At 32.5% G+C, this 21,467-nt stretch overlaps 3 protein-coding genes and 1 non-coding gene across 4 annotated transcripts; 2 read left to right on the top strand and 2 right to left on the bottom strand.

The window, feature by feature from the left end:
- Nucleotides 1–1,828: 1,828 nt before the first annotated feature.
- LOC108834741 (beta-1,2-xylosyltransferase XYXT1-like) lies at nt 1,829–3,894 on the bottom strand. Its single transcript, XM_056988655.1, has 3 exons — nt 3,630–3,894; nt 3,259–3,549; nt 1,829–3,160 (listed from the first exon to the last, which is right to left on the bottom strand). Exons 1-3 carry the CDS (start codon nt 3,787–3,789, stop codon nt 1,977–1,979), a joined length of 1,635 nt encoding a protein of 544 aa, XP_056844635.1. The 5' UTR covers nt 3,790–3,894; the 3' UTR covers nt 1,829–1,976.
- A 3,302-nt stretch (nt 3,895–7,196) lies between these two features.
- Nucleotides 7,197–11,512, top strand: LOC108807218 (kinesin-like protein KIN-7N). Its single transcript, XM_018579476.2, has 17 exons — nt 7,197–7,484; nt 7,589–7,678; nt 7,762–7,880; nt 7,958–8,071; nt 8,160–8,241; nt 8,328–8,395; nt 8,474–8,533; nt 8,611–8,753; nt 8,830–8,932; nt 9,046–9,126; nt 9,305–9,373; nt 9,440–9,499; nt 9,589–9,741; nt 9,966–10,250; nt 10,562–10,645; nt 10,851–11,009; nt 11,103–11,512. Exons 1-17 carry the CDS (start codon nt 7,334–7,336, stop codon nt 11,448–11,450), a joined length of 2,169 nt encoding a protein of 722 aa, XP_018434978.1. The 5' UTR covers nt 7,197–7,333; the 3' UTR covers nt 11,451–11,512.
- Nucleotides 11,513–16,420: 4,908 nt separating this feature from the next.
- TRNAS-AGA (transfer RNA serine (anticodon AGA)) lies at nt 16,421–16,502 on the bottom strand. The gene has a single exon. It is a non-coding gene; the product is annotated as a tRNA-Ser (tRNA).
- Nucleotides 16,503–16,614: 112 nt separating this feature from the next.
- Nucleotides 16,615–18,610, top strand: LOC108806402 (mitogen-activated protein kinase 2). Its single transcript, XM_018578507.2, has 3 exons — nt 16,615–16,774; nt 17,027–17,457; nt 17,693–18,610. The coding sequence occupies exons 2-3, from the start codon at nt 17,035–17,037 to the stop codon at nt 18,389–18,391; spliced, it is 1,122 nt and encodes a 373-aa protein (XP_018434009.1). The 5' UTR covers nt 16,615–16,774; nt 17,027–17,034; the 3' UTR covers nt 18,392–18,610.
- Nucleotides 18,611–21,467: the final 2,857 nt, after the last annotated feature.

Below are 21,467 nucleotides of genomic sequence, written 5' to 3'. Positions count from 1 at the left end.
AGAATATTCGTACCTTAAAAACCTGACTCTGAATCGACCTGTAAATCAAAGTCTCATACTAAGTGTTTTGAAACCGACCTAGATTCGTGGTTAAATTGGTAAATCCGGTGATCTAAGATAAATCCGGTTTGAGTTTTATAAAAACCCAATAAAACCCGTAAAAAATCATTGAAACCCGGAACCGGTTACCGGTTAAATCACTGTTTGAACCAATAGATAACTTTTACTTTTTAGTTTTTAGTTATGTTTGTAATTCAATTTTGTATAATTTTTAATAAAGAAGTTAAGTTTTTCAGTTTTGTTATCGACATTTTATTAATAATGTTTAACTTTTGGTTTCCTTTGAATTTGAAGTTTAATTTTGTTATCCGCATAACACATATAAATTTTATGAATTTTTAAGTCTTGATATTTAAAAACCCAATAAAACCTGCAAAAATCACTAAAACCTGGAAACCGATTACCGGTTAAGATACTTGTTGAATCAATAGATAAATTTTACTTTTTTGTTTTTAATTATATTTTTAAAATCTGTTTTTTATAACTTTTGATAAAGAAGTTAGATTTTTAAGTTTTGTTATCGACAATTTATTAACAGTATTTTACTTTTTGGTTTACTTTTGATTTGAAGTTTAATTTTATTATTCACATTACATAAATAAATATTTCTGAATTTTTAAATCTTAATATTTTGTTAGATATCATAAATCTTAATTTGTTACAAAAATATTTAAATAATCTAAACCATGTTTGATATTTTATATGTCAAATGAAAATTAAAATATAGAAATTAAAATTAAATAGTTTCTAAATTTTTTAAACATAAAATATATACAAATTGAACCTATTATTTTGTGTTTTAATTGCAACGAACATCTATTAAATATATAACATCCTTACTTAAACTTGAATCAAGTAAATTAATTAATAATTTAGCTAAATCAAATACACCAATGTTATTTATATAAGTATATGTACATGTGTGTTTTGTTTTATCAACACAGGAATATTAATACATTTTAGTTCTTGAACGTAATATAGTAGTCTACATTTTTTTTGCCATATTCTTATTCCTTTAAATTAGGAACGTGGAGTAGTTATGTTAATTCCATTTGATTTAACTTATAGAACGTGGAGTAGTTATGTTTTAGATGCAATTATAGTTTACTTTATGCAGTTATATTTTCAGTTATATTTTAATACATTGTATTTTAAATTGGACCCAACTAAATATCAATAGGTCATATGATCCAACTTTAATAGTATCGATATAGATATTCAAATTCCGAGCCGACTACAAGAATTTACAGTACGAAATGCAGTTGATATTTAATGGTCCTGTTTGTTTCTCCATTTCTAATCTCCATTCAGTTGCTCCATTTGTGTGATCCATCTAAATTATTCATTCAAATTTTTGGTCATGTTTGTTTTTCCATTTGGATGAATCATGTGAATGAACCATTTGAATGCATTTTATGTTTGTTTCTCCATTTAAATGAATCATCCAAATGAATTTAATAACCTAATTACATATATACCCCTGTTTTGGTTTAAACATATGTTTGATATTAATTTTAACTATATTAAATTTTATTATTTAGTCTAAAATATATTTACACTGAAATTATTTTAAAATTAGCATTTTGACATTTATTAATTTTTATTTCATCTAAATTTATAAAAATTCATAGATTTTTATTTAAGATTACATTTTAGCTTATAATAAAACTCAAAGTAGAAACACAATTCAAAGTAGAAACACAACTCAAAATAGAAAAAAATAGGTTAATGTACTCATCACAGACCCAAACTATTGACTTGCGATCCAAGTTAACTGGTTTGTAGAATTAAAACTAAATTTTCGAAATTCATTCAACCGATCCATTTGGATGAGTCGTAATTTTTGTGTCTAAATGAACAAAGCGCTCAGCTTCATCCAAATGGTTCAGTTGAATGAGAAAACGAACATGCCCAATTTACACTGACTGCATCTGCAATAGCTCAAAAGCTTTGACAAGAACCGGCTTGAACCGGTTTATATTAACGGTCACGTTCTGCTGTACCAAATAAACCGACAACATTTCCCACCCGCGTCTCCCAACCGCCGATGAATCTCTCACGATCTCGTGATCGCGTCCGTACCGCCTCAAAAGCGTGCTCTCCTCCGCCGCGATCTTGTACTCCAAATACCTCAGATCCATCCCCTTGGAAGGCTCCTCGAAATCCGTCTTCGCGAGCCACTCGAATCCCCCGATCGGAAGAATCTGAATCACGGCGGCGTTCTCCGGCAAAAACACCATGTTCGTGAGCCCCGCCCCGTGAACGCCGAGCATGACGTCGCACGAATTCACGATCTGAGCGAAACTCGCGACGTCTCCGCTCGCTTCCGCCACCGCGACTTTGAATCCGATTCGCCTCGCCGCTCTCGCGATCTCCCCGGCGTTCGTGAACGCTCGCGATCTCCCCCTCGCCAGAATCAGCATCCGCGGCCTCCTCCGCCGCTGCTGGTTCTTCCTCGTGGTCACGGGCCTCACGGCGGCGTTTCGCAACGAGTACGCGTCTCTAAGGAACCTCCGGAAATCTGACATCGAATACTCCGAGTACGAAGGATCGATCGTCAGCTCTTTGTAGTACTCCGGATGGCGGTTGAGACCGACGACGACGGTGGTGAAACAGTGCGTCTCGTCTTCTTCGTCGATGTAGATCAAATCGTGGTTGGAGAGACTCCTCAGTACCTCCTTGAATTTGTTGATCCACGGCTGATTCTTGTTCGTCACGAGGAACTGTACTTCGCCGTTGAATCTACGCGCCGTCGTGTACAGAGGAATCACGATGTCGGTGAAATCGTGGAAGTTGTTCATCGAGTAGCCTCCGAGAGAAAATAGTATAGCCGGAACGCTGTGATTCCTGACGCAACGCGATAAATCAGCGTTTTGTTCCAGTTTCACGGTCCATTCTCTCACGCGATCCATCGCCGCGCCACCTTTTCTCGCGTAAGGTTTAATATGCCACGTGGAGTTTGCTGGAAACGCAAAGGCGATCGCTGCATGAACAGTCGCGGATTTGCCGTGGATTCTTACGTCGCCGTTTAGTTCGCATATCTCTGTTCTCGCTAGTTTCTTGCATATAGGTTTTATTGTTTTCTCCATTTTATTACCATCTGAAAATCCACAGAAGAAAAACATTTTTTTCAAATTCATAAGTACAAAGAAATTGATTAAGACGATAAATATTTAAACAACTGTTAAGAATGTGAACCTGTAATAACTTGTTCTTTGGAGATTGTAGTGTTAGTAGTAGAGTTAAACGAATCAAGACGACTTTTGGGCAAGCCTGTGTTCTTGAAGACACTACGCACATGATCTTCAGAACTGATTAGTTTCTGAAGAGTGGTTGCATTTGATGTAATATTAATTTGATCCGTAGGGATAGTTAGATTCTCAGAATCTCCATATGTTGCATTGTTGCTGCTCTTATAAGCTTGAGGTTTCTGAGTTTCAGTTATTCTCAGCATCCTAAGACCAGCGTTCACTGGTAACTGCAACTCCACTGAATGAAAGAAAAGAGAGATCTTAGTTAGTTTATGTGCTTTAATTTCTTGCTTTTTGAAAAGTTGGCAAGGGGCTAACCGATTGGTGGTAAAGCGCTGAGATAAGGTTTAAAGATGGTGCAAAGAGTGAAGACAAAAAGAAGAGAGGCAATGAAAGCTCCATAGCCAAGTCTCTTCTGCTCGTTTCTGCTAAAGCTACGAGCAAGTATTGTATCGCAATGAAGATCCTTCTCTGTCATCTTTTTTTCTCTCGAGTGAGACAAAACTCTTTTACTTTCTTGTGATGCAAGAAAACTCTTGAAGCTGAGTTTACCCGCTATTTTAGAGAGCTTAGAATGAATGCGAGAGAGAGAGAGAGAGAGAGAGAGGAGATTGTTTATGAAAGAGTTATTCTTCGGTTCACCCCTATGATGAACTTTTAGATTCATCAACCAGGATATATTGTCAAGTATTTCATAACTAATATTTTTTTTTAAAAAAGAAACAAAATATTGTCAAGTTATATTATGTTTTTAAAATAAATAAAATAAGAACAAATAAAAATAATAGTAGTTACAAAAAATGCTTTAAAAAAATATTTTTAACATTGTCAAAAAAATAAACCCTAAACCTTAAATCTTAAACCCTTAAGTATACTCTAAAACCCTTGGGTATACGCTAAACCCTTGGATAATCTTAAACTCTAAACCTTAAACTCTAGTATATGCAAAACAATTTTAGATATTTTAACGCCGTCGTCGAAATACTAAACCCTAAATCCTAAACCCTAAACTTTTGGGTAAACTCTAAACTTTTTTTAGGATTAAAGATTTGGTATTTTAAGATTTAGTATTTAATGTTTTTAATTTAGAGTTTAGTGTTTTGATGACGGAGTTAAAATATTTTTTAATTTTTTTTGCATATATTACTATTTATATTTATTTTTAACATTTTTTATTTTAAAAACATAATATAACTTGATAATATTTTGTTTCTTTTTTTAAAAGATATCAATTGTGAAATGAGTGATTCCTATTGATTGGATGAACCTCTATGTTTACTCTAGGGGTAAACCCAAGAATAAGTCGCTTATGAAGTATATAAGAACTTGTTATTACGACACTGCTACTCGTGTTCAATGATTGTTTCAGTAAATGTCGGGATCTTAAGACAGGAATCACGAAGAGAAGTTTCAAGTGTTGAAAATCAAACATTTTTTTCTTCAAATATTAGTTTTTTTTATAACCATGGGGTCCGGTTACGACGGTCAACCGATTAATCTCATGAGGCCCACGATACTCCACGTATTCTTGCGATTTAACGCTAGTACGAATGGCCACATGGGGTTTCGAGACGGGATCCGTATTGAGATCGTAACTCCTTCAAAACCATTAACCCACCACCATGTGGTAAAGTTGTGATGATGACCCCTTACAACCTAACGCTAGCAACGACAACGTGAATCCGGTTGAAGATTTAGCATATGTAGAGTTCGTTGTCGATTTTACCGAGTTTGAAGATGATGCAATTGTGCATTCGGAGCCAGAGGCTGAGGTTGGTGAGTTTGATGAAGATTCTGAAAGTTTTACAGATTTTGAAGATTCTAGAGATTATGAGTAAACTAGCACATTCTCATATATGTATGTTGAACGAATATATTATTTGTTGTATGTCTTTGTTATAAGTTATTAATGGAGTAGTTTTTTCATATATTTTTATAACTTATTGGAGTAGCTTTTTCATATATTTTTATAACTTATTGGAGTATTTTTTTACAAGTTCTTAAAAAAATTCATTCATTAACAAAAGATAAAAATTAAAAAATATAAGTTATAAATGTTTGGAACTTTTAATTGTATAATTGTTTTTAAAATTGGAATAATCAATATAAATGTCAAAACTAGTACTAAAAATTTCCAAATTAGGTTTGGAATAGATATTAGTTCACATTAAAAATAGTTTCGACTAAAAAATATATATTTACGTATATATATATTAACATATCACTAACATATCACTATAACACTTATATATTTAAACAAACATATTATGGGAATCTAATATCATAAAATTAATATTGTTTAATATCGATTTCTATAAACTATTTTATTGTTTAACATCTTATAGATTGTCAAAATAGTATCAAAATTTTGAATTTGATCATAAGATAAGTATTTTGAAACCCCAAACCTTAGGAATATTCCGACGGAATACCAACGGACTACATTCCGAGGACATTCCAACGAATATCGAATATTTTACTCTTCGTAAATATCGTTTTACATTTCTCATAAATACCGACGAAATACCGACGGAATGCATAATTTCGTCGGTATTTTTTGGTTTACCGGGAAACAGAACCGCCAAATTTATTACGGGAACTGCTTAAATTTTAGTCCGACGAAATTTCGACGACTTTAATTTAAAAACCGACGACATTCCGATGACTTTAATTCCATCAGTCTATTTTTATATAAAATATCATCCTTTCTTTCTTCTCCATTTCCGCGTCTCTCTCTCAATTTCTCACCTCTCTCCGGTGATATTGCCATCTTTCTCTCCGATATCGCACCTCTCTCCGGCCTCCTCTCTCTCTATTCAATTCCTATCATGTAACTCTTCAAATCCCTCTTTATATTTTTATTTCTTTATGGTTTTCAATGGTTGAATTATAGATTTTTAGGTTTTGGTTGTTGGATTTGTGGATTTGTTAGGTTTAGGTTGTTAGATTAGTGGATTTGTTAGGTTTAGTTTGTTAGATTAGTGGATTTGTTAGGTTTTTAGGTTGTTAGATTATGTATATAGATTATATGGTTGATTTTAAGAAGTTTATAAATTTTAAAAACATTTTTTGGTGTTTGTAAAACTTTATAATTTTTTATACATAAAAACGTTTAAAAATATTTTTTTATACAGAAAACGTTTTAAAATTTGTAATAAACTATATAAATGTTTGTTTTGGAATTTTTAGATACTGAAAACGTTTTTAAATATTTATTAACTATATAAATGTTTTTTGGAATTTTTAGATACTGAAAACGTTTTTCCATATTTATTAACTATATAAATGTTTTTTTTTGATTTTTTAGATACTGAAAAATGTTTTTAAATATTTATTAACTATATAAATGTTTTTTTGGAATTTTTAGATACTGAAAAACGTTTTTTTTTACTATTTAAAAACTGAAATACATTTGAAAAGGTTTTTTTTTGTATTTTTAAAGTATTAGTTAAAATTTTAAAACATTTTATGTATTTTAAAATATATATAAAAACAATTTGTTAATTTCTAATTATTTTTTTATATTATTTATACACATAAATTTGTCAATCTAGTTTTAACAATTGCAATTTTCGTTTGTAGGTTTCAGGATTCACCTAGGCTACTACACTGTTCCGCACCCAGGGAGCGGACTTTTTCAGCTACTACTTCCCGCACATCGGAATCATCCCATGAGCAAAATTCATTGAGATGACCGGTTATATCACCCAAAAGATTACAAGATTACATCTTCAATTGATGCAGAAACCACTCTCCTACGAGACCACTTATAAAAAATGTGAATGTCAATTTAGTATGGGTCCGGTTATCAGAATTTTATTCGGTTAATATCTAAATTGATTTTGAGTATCAAATGAGGATTTTGTTGCCAAAAATGAAGGATATGATTGTAATTTTGTTAGCATTCGAATACTCAAGGATCTCGTCTTTGGAGGGATAAAGAAGATTCCAAAACTACATTAGTATCCACAGTCCTATCATTTGAGATTCAAATTCAAAAACGGCACTTTCACTTTCAGAAGATGGAGAAGATCTGCGTAGCTGTCAGAGTGAGACCACCGACACCGGAATCATCATCGGAAACGGGATCTTCTCACTGGAAAGTCGAAGACAACAGGATCTCTCTTTACAAGTCTCTCGGCACCCCAATCTCCACCGCTTCTTACGCTTTCGGTATTCACTTATTCTTCTGGGTTTATATTTCTATTCAAATGGGTAGCTTCAAAATCTCGTCTTTATATATACTCTTGGAGGTGTTTATCTTTTTTTTTTTGCAGATCATGTGTTCGACGAAAGGTCTACTAATGCCTGCGTCTACGAGCTTCTCACCAAGGATATCATCCATGCCGTCGTCGAGGGTTTCAATGGTAGTAATCTTAACTAATATATATCTGAGGCATTTTTCTTATATAGTTTTGATGTGTGGAAGTGCTACTGTGATTTCGTTCAGGTACTGCCTTTGCTTATGGGCAAACTAGTAGTGGAAAGACGTTTACAATGACGGGTTCTGAGACCGATCCAGGGATTATTCGAAGATCTGTTAGGGATATATTCCAAAGAATAGAAATGGTATGAGTCATATCATATGTTGTGTTTTACCAAAAAAAAGTGTGCAATTCTTGATTTGTGTGTTTTCTGTTTTCTAGATATCTGATCGTGAGTTTCTCATCCGGGTTTCTTACATGGAGATTTATAATGAAGAGATCAATGATCTTTTAGCTGTTGAGAACCAGAGACTGCAGATTCACGAACATTTGGAGGTAGGTTTGTTGGATAATAAATCTTTACAGGTGTTAGTTCACGTTTTAGAGTGAGTAAACTCACTTGCTTCTTTTTTTTTATGTACAGCGTGGAGTCTTTGTTGCTGGCCTTACGGAAGAAATTGTTAGTGACGCTGAACAGATTCTAAAGCTTTTAGATTCTGGAGAAGGTTTTTAACCCAAAGCTAAATTAACAAGCATTTTTTTTATTCCTGCGTTTTGATTATGTATTTACATGGTCTTCTTTAACTAACAGTTAATAGGCACTTTGGGGAGACTAATATGAACGTTCACAGTAGCAGATCCCACACCATCTTCAGGATGGTATGTTATTTTTTTTGGAAGATATGCATGGAATCTTTTAAAAGTAATCATTCTGATCTCATCTCGCTGGTGGGATAGGTGATTGAGAGCAGGGGAAAAGAAAATAATTCTTCTGATGCTATCCGTGTCTCTGTCTTGGTGAGTGATAATTTTTCACTTTAGCATCTTTCAAAAGCTGCTTGCTCTCTTACGGGTGTTCTTTTAATTCAATGTAGAATTTGGTTGACTTGGCTGGATCTGAGCGAATTGCCAAAACTGGTGCTGGTGGAGTACGCTTGACAGAAGGAAAGTACATTAATAAGAGCTTAATGATTCTTGGGAATGTCATCAATAAACTAAGTGAGAGTGCAAAGCTAAGGTATTTTTCTTACCCTTTATTTGGCTAGACTTAACAACGATACAGCTCAACTCACTTCTGTTATACTTGATTATAGGGCACATATTCCATACCGAGACAGTAAGCTGACTCGAATTCTTCAGCCTGCGCTTGGTGGTAATGCAAAGACTTGCATCATATGCACTATCGCACCAGAAGAGGTAAAAGGACGTTTTTATTGTTGTCAGGTTTTGCATTTTCCTGGCTTTTACTAATCCTCTGAGGCGCAAGATCAGTCAATTGACTTATCAAAGTTGCATGATCATGTGTGTAGCATCATATTGAGGAATCAAAAGGAACCCTTCAATTTGCAAGCAGAGCCAAGCGCATCACCAACTGTGCTCAAGTGAACGAGGTCTGCATTTGAAATTTAAAAAGCATTTTTGGTCCTTTGGAGAAATAATATTAACTCTCTATTTATTCTACCTTATGTTTTTTCTTTTCTTCGAAAATGATCCTCGGCACAAGTGTTCTGTTGAGTAGTTTTCTTCCTCTTTATCTAGATATAATCTGACGTTGTTTAAATGCTCCAGATCTTGACTGATGCTGCTTTATTGAAGCGCCAAAAGTTAGAGATAGAAGAGTTACGTATGAAGCTTCAGGTATAATCAAAATTTTATTTCGAGTACATGGAGTGAGAATGATACTAACATTGGTAATTTTTATAGGGGTCCCATGCTGAAGTGTTGGAACAAGAGATATTGAAGTTAAGCAATCAGATGCTCAAGGTGGTTTTCTCCCCGCTTTTTCTAGTAAATTGAATAGAACATTGAGCAGACACAGCATAAAAAAAATACAATCTTGTTTTGATTTCCAGTATGAGTTAGAATGTGAAAGGCTCAAAACACAACTGGAGGAAGAGAGAAGGAAACATAAGGAGCAGGAGCAGTGCATTAAGGGTCTACAGTTGAAAATTGAGAACTTAAACGATCTTGTCACTAATTCAGATTTCAAGAGGAATCAGCCAGAGGTACGGATTCATTAATTGGCTTAGGTGATGTCCGGCTTTTCTTGGATGTATACTTATACATCCACACACTTTCCTGAAGTAAATACAACCTCAAACAGAGTTATAGGCTTTAGTTAGCAAACTCCTAACATATCATCAGTTTTGTTAAAAAAAAGGTTGTTATTTTGAGCTTATGTGGTGGACTCATTTTCTTGGTTATGTAAAAAAAAATATGTTATTGGCAGGACTATATCAGTTTAAGAAAAACACCAGACGGGTTATGCAATGTCATTGATAGCAGCGATGTTCCTGGGACTCCTTGCTTTAAATCAGCTGAACGTTCCTTTGTGGTTGCCCGGTCAAATTATTCTGAACTGTCTAGTTTTAGTCCGATGGTTCATTCATTTGGAGATATGGCCGAAGAAGACACTTGGACGAAGCTAAACAAAGGTTTTGTTGCAGACCTTGATAAACTCCAGTTCACACCTGCAGTTAGATGTCAACCCACTCCTTTAACTACTGCAACCATGGTGAGTAGATGCATTTACTTTACTCCTTTTATCTTCCAATAGTAACATAAATTATTACATTGAGTAGAGACTTCTATGGGGTTCTTCTCTCTTTATTAGCTTGCCTTTTAAAATCAGAACTGGCTGGTATCTAGCTCATCATATATGCTGAGAATTTTCTAAATTTTGAAACTTCATATAGATGAATACCTTAAGATTATCCAAATTTGTATGCTGCTCGTATGATTTTCAACCATCACTATTGTGAGGATCTCAGCACCTAAAAACATGTACACTAAGCTGGCCATAATATTTGGTAAATCTTCTTTTAGGAATGCTCGCCTGAAGATCACAAAGAGGTGGAAAATCTCAAAAGTCAGATTGAGTTGCTGACTAATGAGAAGGACAGTCTGCAGGTTAGTCTTTATCGGTTGTTCAAGTGAAAATGCTCTTTCCATTTTAATTAGAGACTTGCCTCAGGTAGTTCTTCCCATAAGTTGAACTTCTTATCAGTATTAAATGAAATATATCTCCATTTTTAAAACTGCAATTGATATGATTGATACCAAATGATTTGGGGTAATAAGATTATTTATTTATGCATGAATAATGTATTCTCAGGTAAAATTCAACGAACAAGTAGTTAGGAACAACAAACTTATGGAAGAGATGTCTGAGCTGAAACAAGAAACGCTGCACATGAAAGAGACTCCAAAACGATTATACGAGTCAGTTGCTAATTGCAAGGATGTCTATAACGATGTTATAGTCACAATGAAGGTAAACAGCTTACTTTATCTTTTGTGATTTTTTTTTCCAGACTATCAATAAAAAGATATTTGAGTTCAAATTGTTTCTCTTGCATTTTGTTAGAGCTTAATGGCTGAGAAGGAATCTCAAACAGCAAGACTGCTCTTTGGTGCAGCTGAAATCACGAAGAACCTTCTTTCAACTCTAGAATCACAATTCTCAATGATTATGGATGGTCAGAAAGCGGGTAGAGATCATCCTTTATCTGATCAATGGGAAACACTCCGTGCGAGTCTGAAGAACACAACCACATCGTTGGTGTCAGACGCACAAGCAAAAGATGAGTTTCTGAACTGCCACAACAAGGTAGCTTCCTTGTCAAAATCGCCAACATATGGATCAATTTTGTTCATCTTTTCAGTACTTTTGTTAGGATACTTTGGCTCTCTTTTTATGGCTTTAGTCCAATGAACGCCCCTGTATATGTTAAAAGTGAAAATAATTCTAAATAAATGGCATTCTTTCTACGGCTATTTCCTGGTACTCAACAAATAAATAGCGAGGCTTTGTTGTATGCTAAGCTAACGCTCAGAATTTGTATCATAATTGCTTTTCCTTTGCTTCGGCTTAATATATCTCGTCAAACTATGTCATCAGCGTTCTACAGTACATTGTTGACATTTTAGGAAGCTAAAGTTTTAACCAGACATGAAGTTTGAGTCGCCTCATTTGAGCTAAATACGTTTTCTCCTATTAGAGCTTTACTTGAATCTCTTCTTTTTTTAGTTCATTTAAGGGATTACTAGATTTTGACCCGCACACATGTGAATCCAAAAATCGAACTGATCCTGATCCAAAAAAAATACCAAACTTGAACCGAAATTGATTAAATATTCAAATTATTTAAAATGTTGGTATTTAGAGAACTGAATCTGATCCGAATCGAAATATTTCAGATACCCGAATATATTCAAAATATATTTATATACTTTCATATCTATATATATATATTATTTTTAATGTATTTAAAACATCGAGAATATATAGGGTACTTTTAAGTTGGTTTAAATAATTTATAATATATATAGTCATATGTAAATATCTAAAATTGTTAAAGTATATTCAAAACACCAATAAAATCTCTATCCAAATATTTAAATCAAACCAATTTACATGTTACTTTGACATACATTATTCAAATTTATATGTAATATATTATTTTGTTTATATTTTGAGAAATTTAAAGTATATAATGAATTTAAAAATAGTATAAATTGTTTATCCCCGTAAAAATCCGAATCGAATCCGAACCAAAATTTAGAAATATCCAAATGAGACTGAAATCTTTGACCCGAACCGAATCCAAATGGGTACCCGAACGTCCACCCTTAATTCACGATCTATTTTTCTCCTTTAAAAACAGAGTAAACATATAATTAGTAGTATTTTATATGTATTATCATATAAATAATCACATATATTATATATTTTAAAAATTAATGTGAAATTAAAAATCATAATTTAAGTTTCTATATAAAATTTTGACTTTTTATTGTATTTTTCTTATATATATAGAAAACATTGTTCAATAATGGTTATTTGAAAAATATTTTAGTAAAAATAATTTTTTTTTGTAAAAATAAAATTTGAATATATGTATATGCTGAATCAATTTTTGATATAAATCATTATTTTCATTTGAAATATATATATATAAAGTTTAAATTTTGTTTTATGATTATTTTAGAGCAATGATATTTTTAGATAATTAGATTAGCTAATTTTCGTATATTTTTAAATTGGCTCAAATAGATAGTTTCTTAATAACATAAATTCATTCTTTTCTTAATATACTGTTATATGTGTTTCCAAACAACATTATATCTTTTTTATACTGCTATTCATGTTTTCAGACAAACTTGTTTTTAAACTGTTATTTATGTTTCCAAACAAACCTATTTTTTTTTTAAAAAAAACTGTTTTTAAGTTGCTATTTATGTTTCCAAACAAACATATTTTTTTTAACTTCTATCCAAGTATTCAAACAAACATATTTTTTAAATTGTTAAATATGTTTCCAAACAAACTCAATTTATACTTCAATTTTAATAATATAGATAGATTTGGTAACTAACCATATTTTGAATACAAATTAGGTAAATGTCATTGATTTTGACATAGGATAGTGTCTAACATTTAGACCATAATTAACCCCGGTCACTTAATTGTGTTTCTTAGGTTCGGCTAAGAAATGGTTCTTAGCTTTTCTTAGATTTTTAACTAAGAAAAATTAACCGTCTCTTAAATTAGAGATATAATAGTAGTTTCTTAGCCGAAAGTGTAAAAACAAAAAAGTTATCCACGTATACTTTTATTCCAAATGAAAGAAGGATGAGTTATCCACGTATATTTTTATTGATCACATACATATATATTGAATGTTTTATTCCATATTGCCGAATTAGTATAGGATTATAATCTCACCTACAACCTCTAAATACTAAAAATATCTCAACACTGATCCCTAATCCCATCCGACCCCTAAATACTTAATTATAAACTCTACAGTAAATTCTAAACTCAAATAGAATGTATCAAAATAAATAACATATTAGATATTAATGAAATTACGAAATGTCTATCATTGCATGGAAAAAGTTAATCATGATCCTAACTGTATATTTTCACCTTCTAAATATTAAACCCTAAACTTTAATCACTAGACTCTTACCTAAATATAAATCACAAACCCATATAGAATGTATCAAAATAAATAACATATATATATATATATATATATATATATATTAGTGAAATTATGAAATATTTATGATTGCATGGAAAAGTTAATCATGACTCTATACCATATCTCCTCACTTTCTAAATATTAAACTCTAAACCAGATTTTAAATTATATTATGTATATTTAACTATACAATATAGATCATAATACTTTTACTGGTTAAAAATATGTAATGATAGTTAGAAGTTAAGAAAATTACAAAATATATATCTAAACAAAATGTAGAACTTTTTAGTAACCGTCAAATAGAATGGAACATGATAAAATAGTATAGTAACAAAATATATCGCATAACAAATATGATCAGACTACTACAATAGTTCTAAGACAGGTTTTGAATGTGTTTGAAGGGACAAGAAACTGTTGCTTTAGAGGAGAAACTGAAGTCTGAGCTCAGCATAATCAAGAAAGATATAACAAGCCGGAGAAAGAGCTGTGTTTGGACAAACAGCTTCTAGAAGCCTCAAGAGAGAACCATGAGAGGCTGGAAAAAGAAGTACAGCTTATAAAGAAAGAAAGAGATTTAGCAATCTCTCAATCAACTCAGAGATTGATAGCATTTGATAAAGAGAATGCTTTGAAAGATCTCAATGTGGAATTGAAGAGAAGAAAAGACAGGGAATAAGAGATATTAAGTAAATCAGCTTCAATTTCGGCGGGATTCTCTAATGACTTTTCACAATGAAATCAAATCTAAAAAGCTGAAATTAACCACTCAAATCTGAAATCACGGTAGCAGAAATAGCTCTTTGTAATGACGTTTTATTCCATTGTTATAATTAGCTTATGTATTCTATTGATCACACTAGATAAAGTTTTTTTGTAAATTATACAACTATTATAGAAAACTGTATGATAAATTAATAAACTCTATAAATTAATAAATCTTTCGATTCCATATTAGACCGATTCAAAACATGACACAAAGCGATCAAATAATAAAATAATAAATATTGAGAGAAAACTGTGTAAATATATGGTTTTTTAAAATCGTAAACTAATAATTTATATATGTATACATTTTATATATGTACAAACAAAACATTTTATTATTTTTATATTCACAATAATAACTCTATTTTTATTAACATTTCAATATATTTGATGATATTTAGTAAAATTCTATAAAACATATTTTATACACACAAAACAATATATAATAATATAAAAGTTAAATTCCAAAAACTTAATTAATGTATATACAATGTCAAAGTTCTAGTATTATTAATTTATAGAATTTCTATTGTGGTTCAGGCTCAGCCCACAGCATAGGCAAAGTAAGCAAAGGACTAAGGCCTAAAAATATTATCGAAAAAAGAAATCTGAAAAAATTATATTTCATCTGACAAAGGCCACAGTTTCTTAGAAAATAAGTAGGGCCTTTAACTCGTTTGGACCGTCGCTGCTGTGGTTATTATTGTATTCCTAAACTAGATTTTGATCCGCGCTTTTGAAGCGCGGAATATTTTACGATGAAAAATTTCACTAATAATTTAACAAATATTTTGGTTATTTTTAAAGAGTGTGTATTTAAAATATTTTTGCATTTAAATCAGTATTTTTAAATTCAACCCGATTGTGATTATACCGGTTAATCCGGAGATCTGACAATTCAATTTATGTTTTTAAAATATTCATATTAAAAAATCACTAAAACCCGAGACAAACCGATTGAACTGATGGATGACCGATATGTAATCTAATTGGATTTAAATTGTAATAGTTTCATAATTTGTAATCTTATAATCGAAATTTTAAAGTTCACTATTTTGCAATTTATGAAATTATGACGTTTCTACAAAACTTTAAAGAGAAAATGATAGATATAAAATAACTAAGATTAATTATTGTATTATTTGGAAACATTGATAGTAGTATAAAAAATATATTGTTTGGAAACATTGATAGTAGTATAAAGAAATAAGTATATTGTTTGGAAACATGGATAGTAGTATAAAGAAAGGAACATTAGTGACTTAATGTATGTTTAACTATAAAGTATAAAAGTATATTTAATTTAAAAACTTACAAAAAATAAATGTTAGGTCCAACGGAATATTTCTGTTTTAATAAGATAGATTTATTAAGTCTATGTTCGATCAAAGAACGAAACCGAACCAAAACTTTGGAACTGGAAACCGAAAACAACTTTATATAAACAAGATATGGAATCAGTTTTCATATCCTAAAAAATAAACGATGCCACACCTAAAAATTTGTTCAGATATCAATAAACCGTAGTACCGTACTATGCTGTAAAAAGGTTTTGCTTTGAATACTGCTAATGTTCATAAACCGAGAAGGCGAAAATTCCAAACGGAAATAGATCCAAACCTGAAATCCTTTTTTTCTTGTCATCCCATTATTACTGTTCCAAAATTTCCACCATTTGATCTTTTCTAACAAACAATTTATTTAATAAAAATAAAATAAAAACCGTGAAGGCGAAAATTCCAAACCTGAAATCTTTCTTTTTCTTTTTCTTTTTTTTCTGAACAGCCAAACCTGAAATCCTTTTTTTTTCATCCCATTATTACTTTTTTTTTGTTCAACTTCATCCCATTATTACTGTTCCAAAATTTCCACCATTTGATCTTTTCTAACAAAACAATTTATTTAATAAAAATAAAATAAAAACCGTGAACGGCAGGATTCGAACCTGCGCGGGCAGAGCCCACATGATTTCTAGTCATGCCCGATAACCACTCCGGCACGTCCACTTTTTTGTTTTTGACACTAATTAACATTAATATATTCAACGTGTTATGTTGCAAATAAAATTGGGCTTAATTGAGCCCAAACTGTCAAGGAAAGATTACTGGAAAGATGAAAGAAATGATTCTCGGACACAAACTTCTAAAAAGGTAATAAACAAGAAAGTACAGAGTCAACGGTCAGAACGTTGACCAAATCTCTCACTCTCCACCCGAATCTCACCGGCGATCATCGTTTGCTCACCGACAAATCTGAATCGTATCCAACAGGCACAGTGGTAAGCTCTCTGCATCAATCTCAAATCGATCAAATCAAAGATTCAATTTTAGTTCCTGCTCTTCTGTGAACCTTTTGATAAAAATAGTAATTCGAGTGATCTGAAACAGTAACTTCTTTAATTCACCATTAACAGATAGCACTTTGACGCTAGATACTCTGGGATCAAAGAGGGATCAGATTTTAACGTGTTCTTGATAGTCATTTTCAGTTTCTTTCTAAAAAATGTTAATTATAAAACTTTGTTATGAAGGAAGAAGAATGGCGACTAGGGTTGATCCACCAAACGGAGTTAGCAACCAAGGGAAGCATTACTTCTCAATGTGGCAAACACTCTTCGAGATCGACACCAAATACGTTCCCATCAAACCCATAGGCCGTGGCGCCTACGGTGTTGTCTGCTCTTCCGTCAACAGAGAGACTAACGAGAGAGTAGCGATCAAGAAGATCCATAATGTGTTTCAGAACAGGATCGACGCGTTGAGGACACTTCGTGAACTCAAGCTACTTCGTCATCTTCGGCATGAAAATGTGATTGCTCTTAAAGATGTAATGATGGCTAATCATAAAAGAACCTTTAAGGATGTGTATCTTGTTTACGAGCTCATGGACACTGATCTTCACCAGATTATCAAGTCTTCTCAAGTGTTGAGTAATGATCATTGCCAATACTTCTTGTTCCAGGTATACGAGTTTTTTTTTGCGTATTCTGTTTTTTTTTTTTTTTTTATAACCGTGGGGTCACCGGCGACCGAGGTCAACCGACTAATCCCACGAGGCCTACGGCACTCCACGTATTCTTGCGATTTAACGCTATCCCGGGTGACCACACGGAGTTTCGAAGCCGGGTCCGTATTTGTCTGTTTTCAGTGTTGTTTTGTTTTATTGATTTTGTTTCTTTCTTTTTTTTTCGGTGTAGCTGCTTCGAGGGCTAAAGTATATACATTCAGCCAACATTCTTCATCGGGATTTGAAACCAGGTAACCTCCTTGTGAACGCAAACTGCGACTTAAAGATATGTGACTTTGGTCTAGCGAGGACTAGCAACACCAAAGGTCAGTTCATGACTGAATACGTTGTGACTCGATGGTACCGAGCACCAGAGCTTCTCCTCTGTTGTGACAACTACGGAACCTCCATCGATGTCTGGTCGGTAGGATGCATATTCGCCGAGCTTCTCGGAAGAAAACCGATATTCCCGGGGACAGAATGCCTTAACCAGATTAAACTCATCATTAACATTTTGGGGAGCCAGAGAGAGGAAGATCTCGAGTTTATCGATAACCCGAAAGCCAAAAGATACATAGAATCACTCCCTTACTCACCGGGGATATCATTCTCTCGTCTTTACCCGAATGCGCATGCTCTAGCCATCGACCTGCTTCAGAAGATGCTCGTTCTTGACCCTTCCAAGAGGATTAGTGTCGCGGAAGCGCTTCAGCATCCTTACATGGCGCCTTTGTATGACCCTAACGCGAATCCTCCTGCTCAAGTTCCTACTGATCTTGATGTAGACGAGGATGAGGATTTGGGGGCGGAGATGATAAGAGAGTTGATGTGGAAAGAAATGGTTCATTATCATCCAGAGACTGCTACCATGAACAACTCTGAACTCTAACCACAAGTATTATGAAGGTAATTTTCAGAGAGATCTTTCAACTACTTTCTAAAAAAAACTTGATTCATGTTTGCTTCTTACAATGTTGTTAATAATCGTGTGATTTACTTGTGTCATGGAACCTCCTCTGCCTTGTTTTTCTGGTTATAAAGTTTAAGTGTCTGTAACGTTTGTACATAGACTTCTGTTTTCTTTATCATATTTGTCTTTAAAACTTCATACTTCATACTTAGTTAATAAGGTTTAAGCGAATCTATACTATATAATAGTAATCAAATTAAACATAATTTGAATGAATTCTGTCTAAATATTGTTGGAAAAGAAAAACAAAGGAGAAAATATGTGAAAGAACATGAAGTTATATTTACACTAAAAATAATTTAAATTAAAAAGTAGTAGAAAAATACTAACAAAATAATATTGAAAGATTTCATGTGAAAATTATACAGAACAGAGTTGGTCATTCAAAACAAACTCAAGATCAAAGCCGAGGAAAAGAACCGGTCGTGTTTCGACTACGACACCGAAATTTCTGTTGGGCTGATGGTCATTTCAACTTCTCCATCAACTGTTCCTCAAATCTCCATTACGCACAAGTTTTGAACAAATTTGATGTTGGATAACTTACAACTGATCCTCAAACATTAATTGATGCCGCCTCGTGCATCTTATATTATAAAATCATGTATCCTTGATTCGTAAGTCGAAAAGAAAAAGAATTGGTCGTCATTTTTGGTAGGCTAACAATTAAGCTGTCCTTAAACAGCATGAATAGAACAGAACATATAAGCTGAAAGCACATATCTATGTTTCCATACGGTGCTTCGTGAATCTCCTTTCTGCAAAAGATAAAATCTACATAAACATCAAGCCAAGCCAAGGTATGAGCTAAGAGTTCCAAAAATTACTTTTTTCTTCGGAGGTCGCTGTTATTGTTATCAGGCCTAATAACAGCTTTTGAGATGATAATGAGAGAGATGGTGATGGTTATTGCTGGCAAAGCTGCAAACAGAGAGGCTTGAGTGAAACCATATTTTCCATACATTACCGTCACAAGTGCTGCAAGTCCCCAGAGTATTGAGAGTTCATAAAGGAGACGCATATTGAACATAACTCTTACGGGAGTGTTTGGCAACAAGAGACATTCCAACTATATGGAGGTAAGCAAATAAATCATATGGTTTTCTCTATATGGATAACATAGATCAAGTCATCAGAACTTGTAACCCTCGTGAGATTGCAGCAGCTTCAGCTTCTACTTCCTCGAGAATGATATCTAACCAAGGCGTGAATGATTCTTTGCAAGCACCTCCATTCATGAACTCAAAGCCCGATCTGTTAATCCGTCTTCCCCTACTTTTGGTTGATCTGAAGACGTTATGACAACGGCTTCTAATTCTTTAAACATCTGTTCTTCAGCAACTTTAGAAGCTGGCTCGAGAACTGGATAATCAGAGTGAGCCTCCACACATTCACATAACATGAACATAAGCTTATCCTTGTCTTCCTTAGCGCAATCTTCCGCATACGTACATTGTGCTAAAGCTATCCATGATTCTTTACAAGCATCTCATTCCTTGAAATCAAAATACTTGTTTACTTCCTCTCTCACCTTTGGGTTTTTTCTCCACTTCGTTACATCTCGCCCAACAGATGACGGTGCCACGACGGCTTGGGCTTCCTCACCTACCGCTTTCTTAGCAGATTCTACCGCAGCTTTAATCAGCTGATAGTAATCAGAGAGAGTCTTCATACACTCCCACAGCTTCCCTCTATATTGTGATTCTTTGCTTCTCATTGACACATCATCTCTCAATTCATGTTGGTTATTGTTTTGAGAATTGGAAACGAAATTCCCCATACCGTTTTTTCTAAGCGTGATGAGAGAGATAAAAAAGCGCTTTTACGGGTTTAGCTTAAATAGACATTATCAATACAAGAGCTTCCTTGCTTTCAGTGCATGAGAAGAAAAGGAAGATTTCTCCAAAATGTTGATGGCAAGCTTTATTTGACCATAACAAGAGCAGCAAGCTTTCCTATGTTCCCAGCTTCGTCTGTCAACGAAACTATAATATATGTAGGGATGGATCTCACACTGAGTTATTTCCTGAAAAAATCAATTTAGAACAACAGAGATTATATTTAAAACGTATTGATAAAAGAAAAAAAAATATTTTTGATACTATACCGTATTGAAAGGGACCTTCAAAATGCAATCCCCAGCATGGATTAACTTTGAGGCAAACAGCGTCCTGTTAGTGTATTTGGCAAAGTATAAACAAACCATCATCACACACCAAGAAGACGAACAAAAGTTTCAGCAACAAAATGTTAAATGCACCAACCATATCATATACTTGTATTAAGCAAACTATATGATATGCTTAATACAATAAAAAATAATGTTAATATTTAGTTATGTTTTTAAAACTTTTTTAAGAGATTTTTTTTTCAGATAACAACACAATATATATAGAAATTATCTTTTTATTTTAAAATATTGACAAATAAGTAAAAAAAACTAATTATTTCACAACGGAGCTCTTACATTAAAAGTTAGAGCGGTTAATATTGATACTACCCTTAATGAATAAAATATATAATTAAGCTAAAAATAAAAACGAAAATTAATTTATTTGATTAGATAATTGATTAAAATTAATGATAGTAAAATTTATCCAAAATCTAAAAATATTTTAAAATATAAATATAATTCTTATATGTATTTTGTGTTGTTATCTGAATATTTTTTAAATACAAAGTTGAAAACATAATGTATATAACTAAATTTTAATTAAATAAAATTCTTAATTTTATATAATTGAAAAGAGAATATTAAGTTACTTTTAAGATTTATTCCTATATAATAAATATGTGTACAAAGAAATTTTTTTTAAAAAAATATAATTAATATGTAAGAATTTTCAAACGAAATAAAATAATAATTTATTATCGTAGTCTTTTAGTTAGTATAACACATATTAATGAGTAATTATATAATATTTAGTAATTATGATTTAATATTTGCAACGGAGCTCCCATATTAAAAGTTAGAGCGGTTAATATCGATACTACC

This window comes from Raphanus sativus, chromosome 6, assembly GCF_000801105.2.
Source record: "Raphanus sativus cultivar WK10039 chromosome 6, ASM80110v3, whole genome shotgun sequence".
Classification (NCBI taxonomy): domain Eukaryota; kingdom Viridiplantae; phylum Streptophyta; class Magnoliopsida; order Brassicales; family Brassicaceae; genus Raphanus; species Raphanus sativus.
The sequence above is the reverse complement of the archived record's forward strand: the minus strand, read 5'-3'. Positions and strand labels throughout refer to the sequence as shown.

Coding starts and splice junctions, on each gene's coding strand:
- LOC108806402 (XM_018578507.2), top strand. CDS start 17,035: ATGGCGACTAGGGTTGATCCACCAAACGGAGTTAGCAACCAAGGGAAG. Junction 17,458..17,692: donor GCCAATACTTCTTGTTCCAG/GTATACGAGTTT, acceptor TTTTCGGTGTAG/CTGCTTCGAGGGCTAAAGTA.
- LOC108834741 (XM_056988655.1), bottom strand. CDS start 3,789: ATGACAGAGAAGGATCTTCATTGCGATACAATACTTGCTCGTAGCTTT. Junction 3,550..3,629: donor CAGCGCTTTACCACCAATCG/GTTAGCCCCTTG, acceptor TCTTTCATTCAG/TGGAGTTGCAGTTACCAGTG. Junction 3,161..3,258: donor CAAAGAACAAGTTATTACAG/GTTCACATTCTT, acceptor GTGGATTTTCAG/ATGGTAATAAAATGGAGAAA.
- LOC108807218 (XM_018579476.2), top strand. CDS start 7,334: ATGGAGAAGATCTGCGTAGCTGTCAGAGTGAGACCACCGACACCGGAA. Junction 7,485..7,588: donor CACCGCTTCTTACGCTTTCG/GTATTCACTTAT, acceptor TTTTTTTTGCAG/ATCATGTGTTCGACGAAAGG. Junction 10,251..10,561: donor CTTTAACTACTGCAACCATG/GTGAGTAGATGC, acceptor ATCTTCTTTTAG/GAATGCTCGCCTGAAGATCA.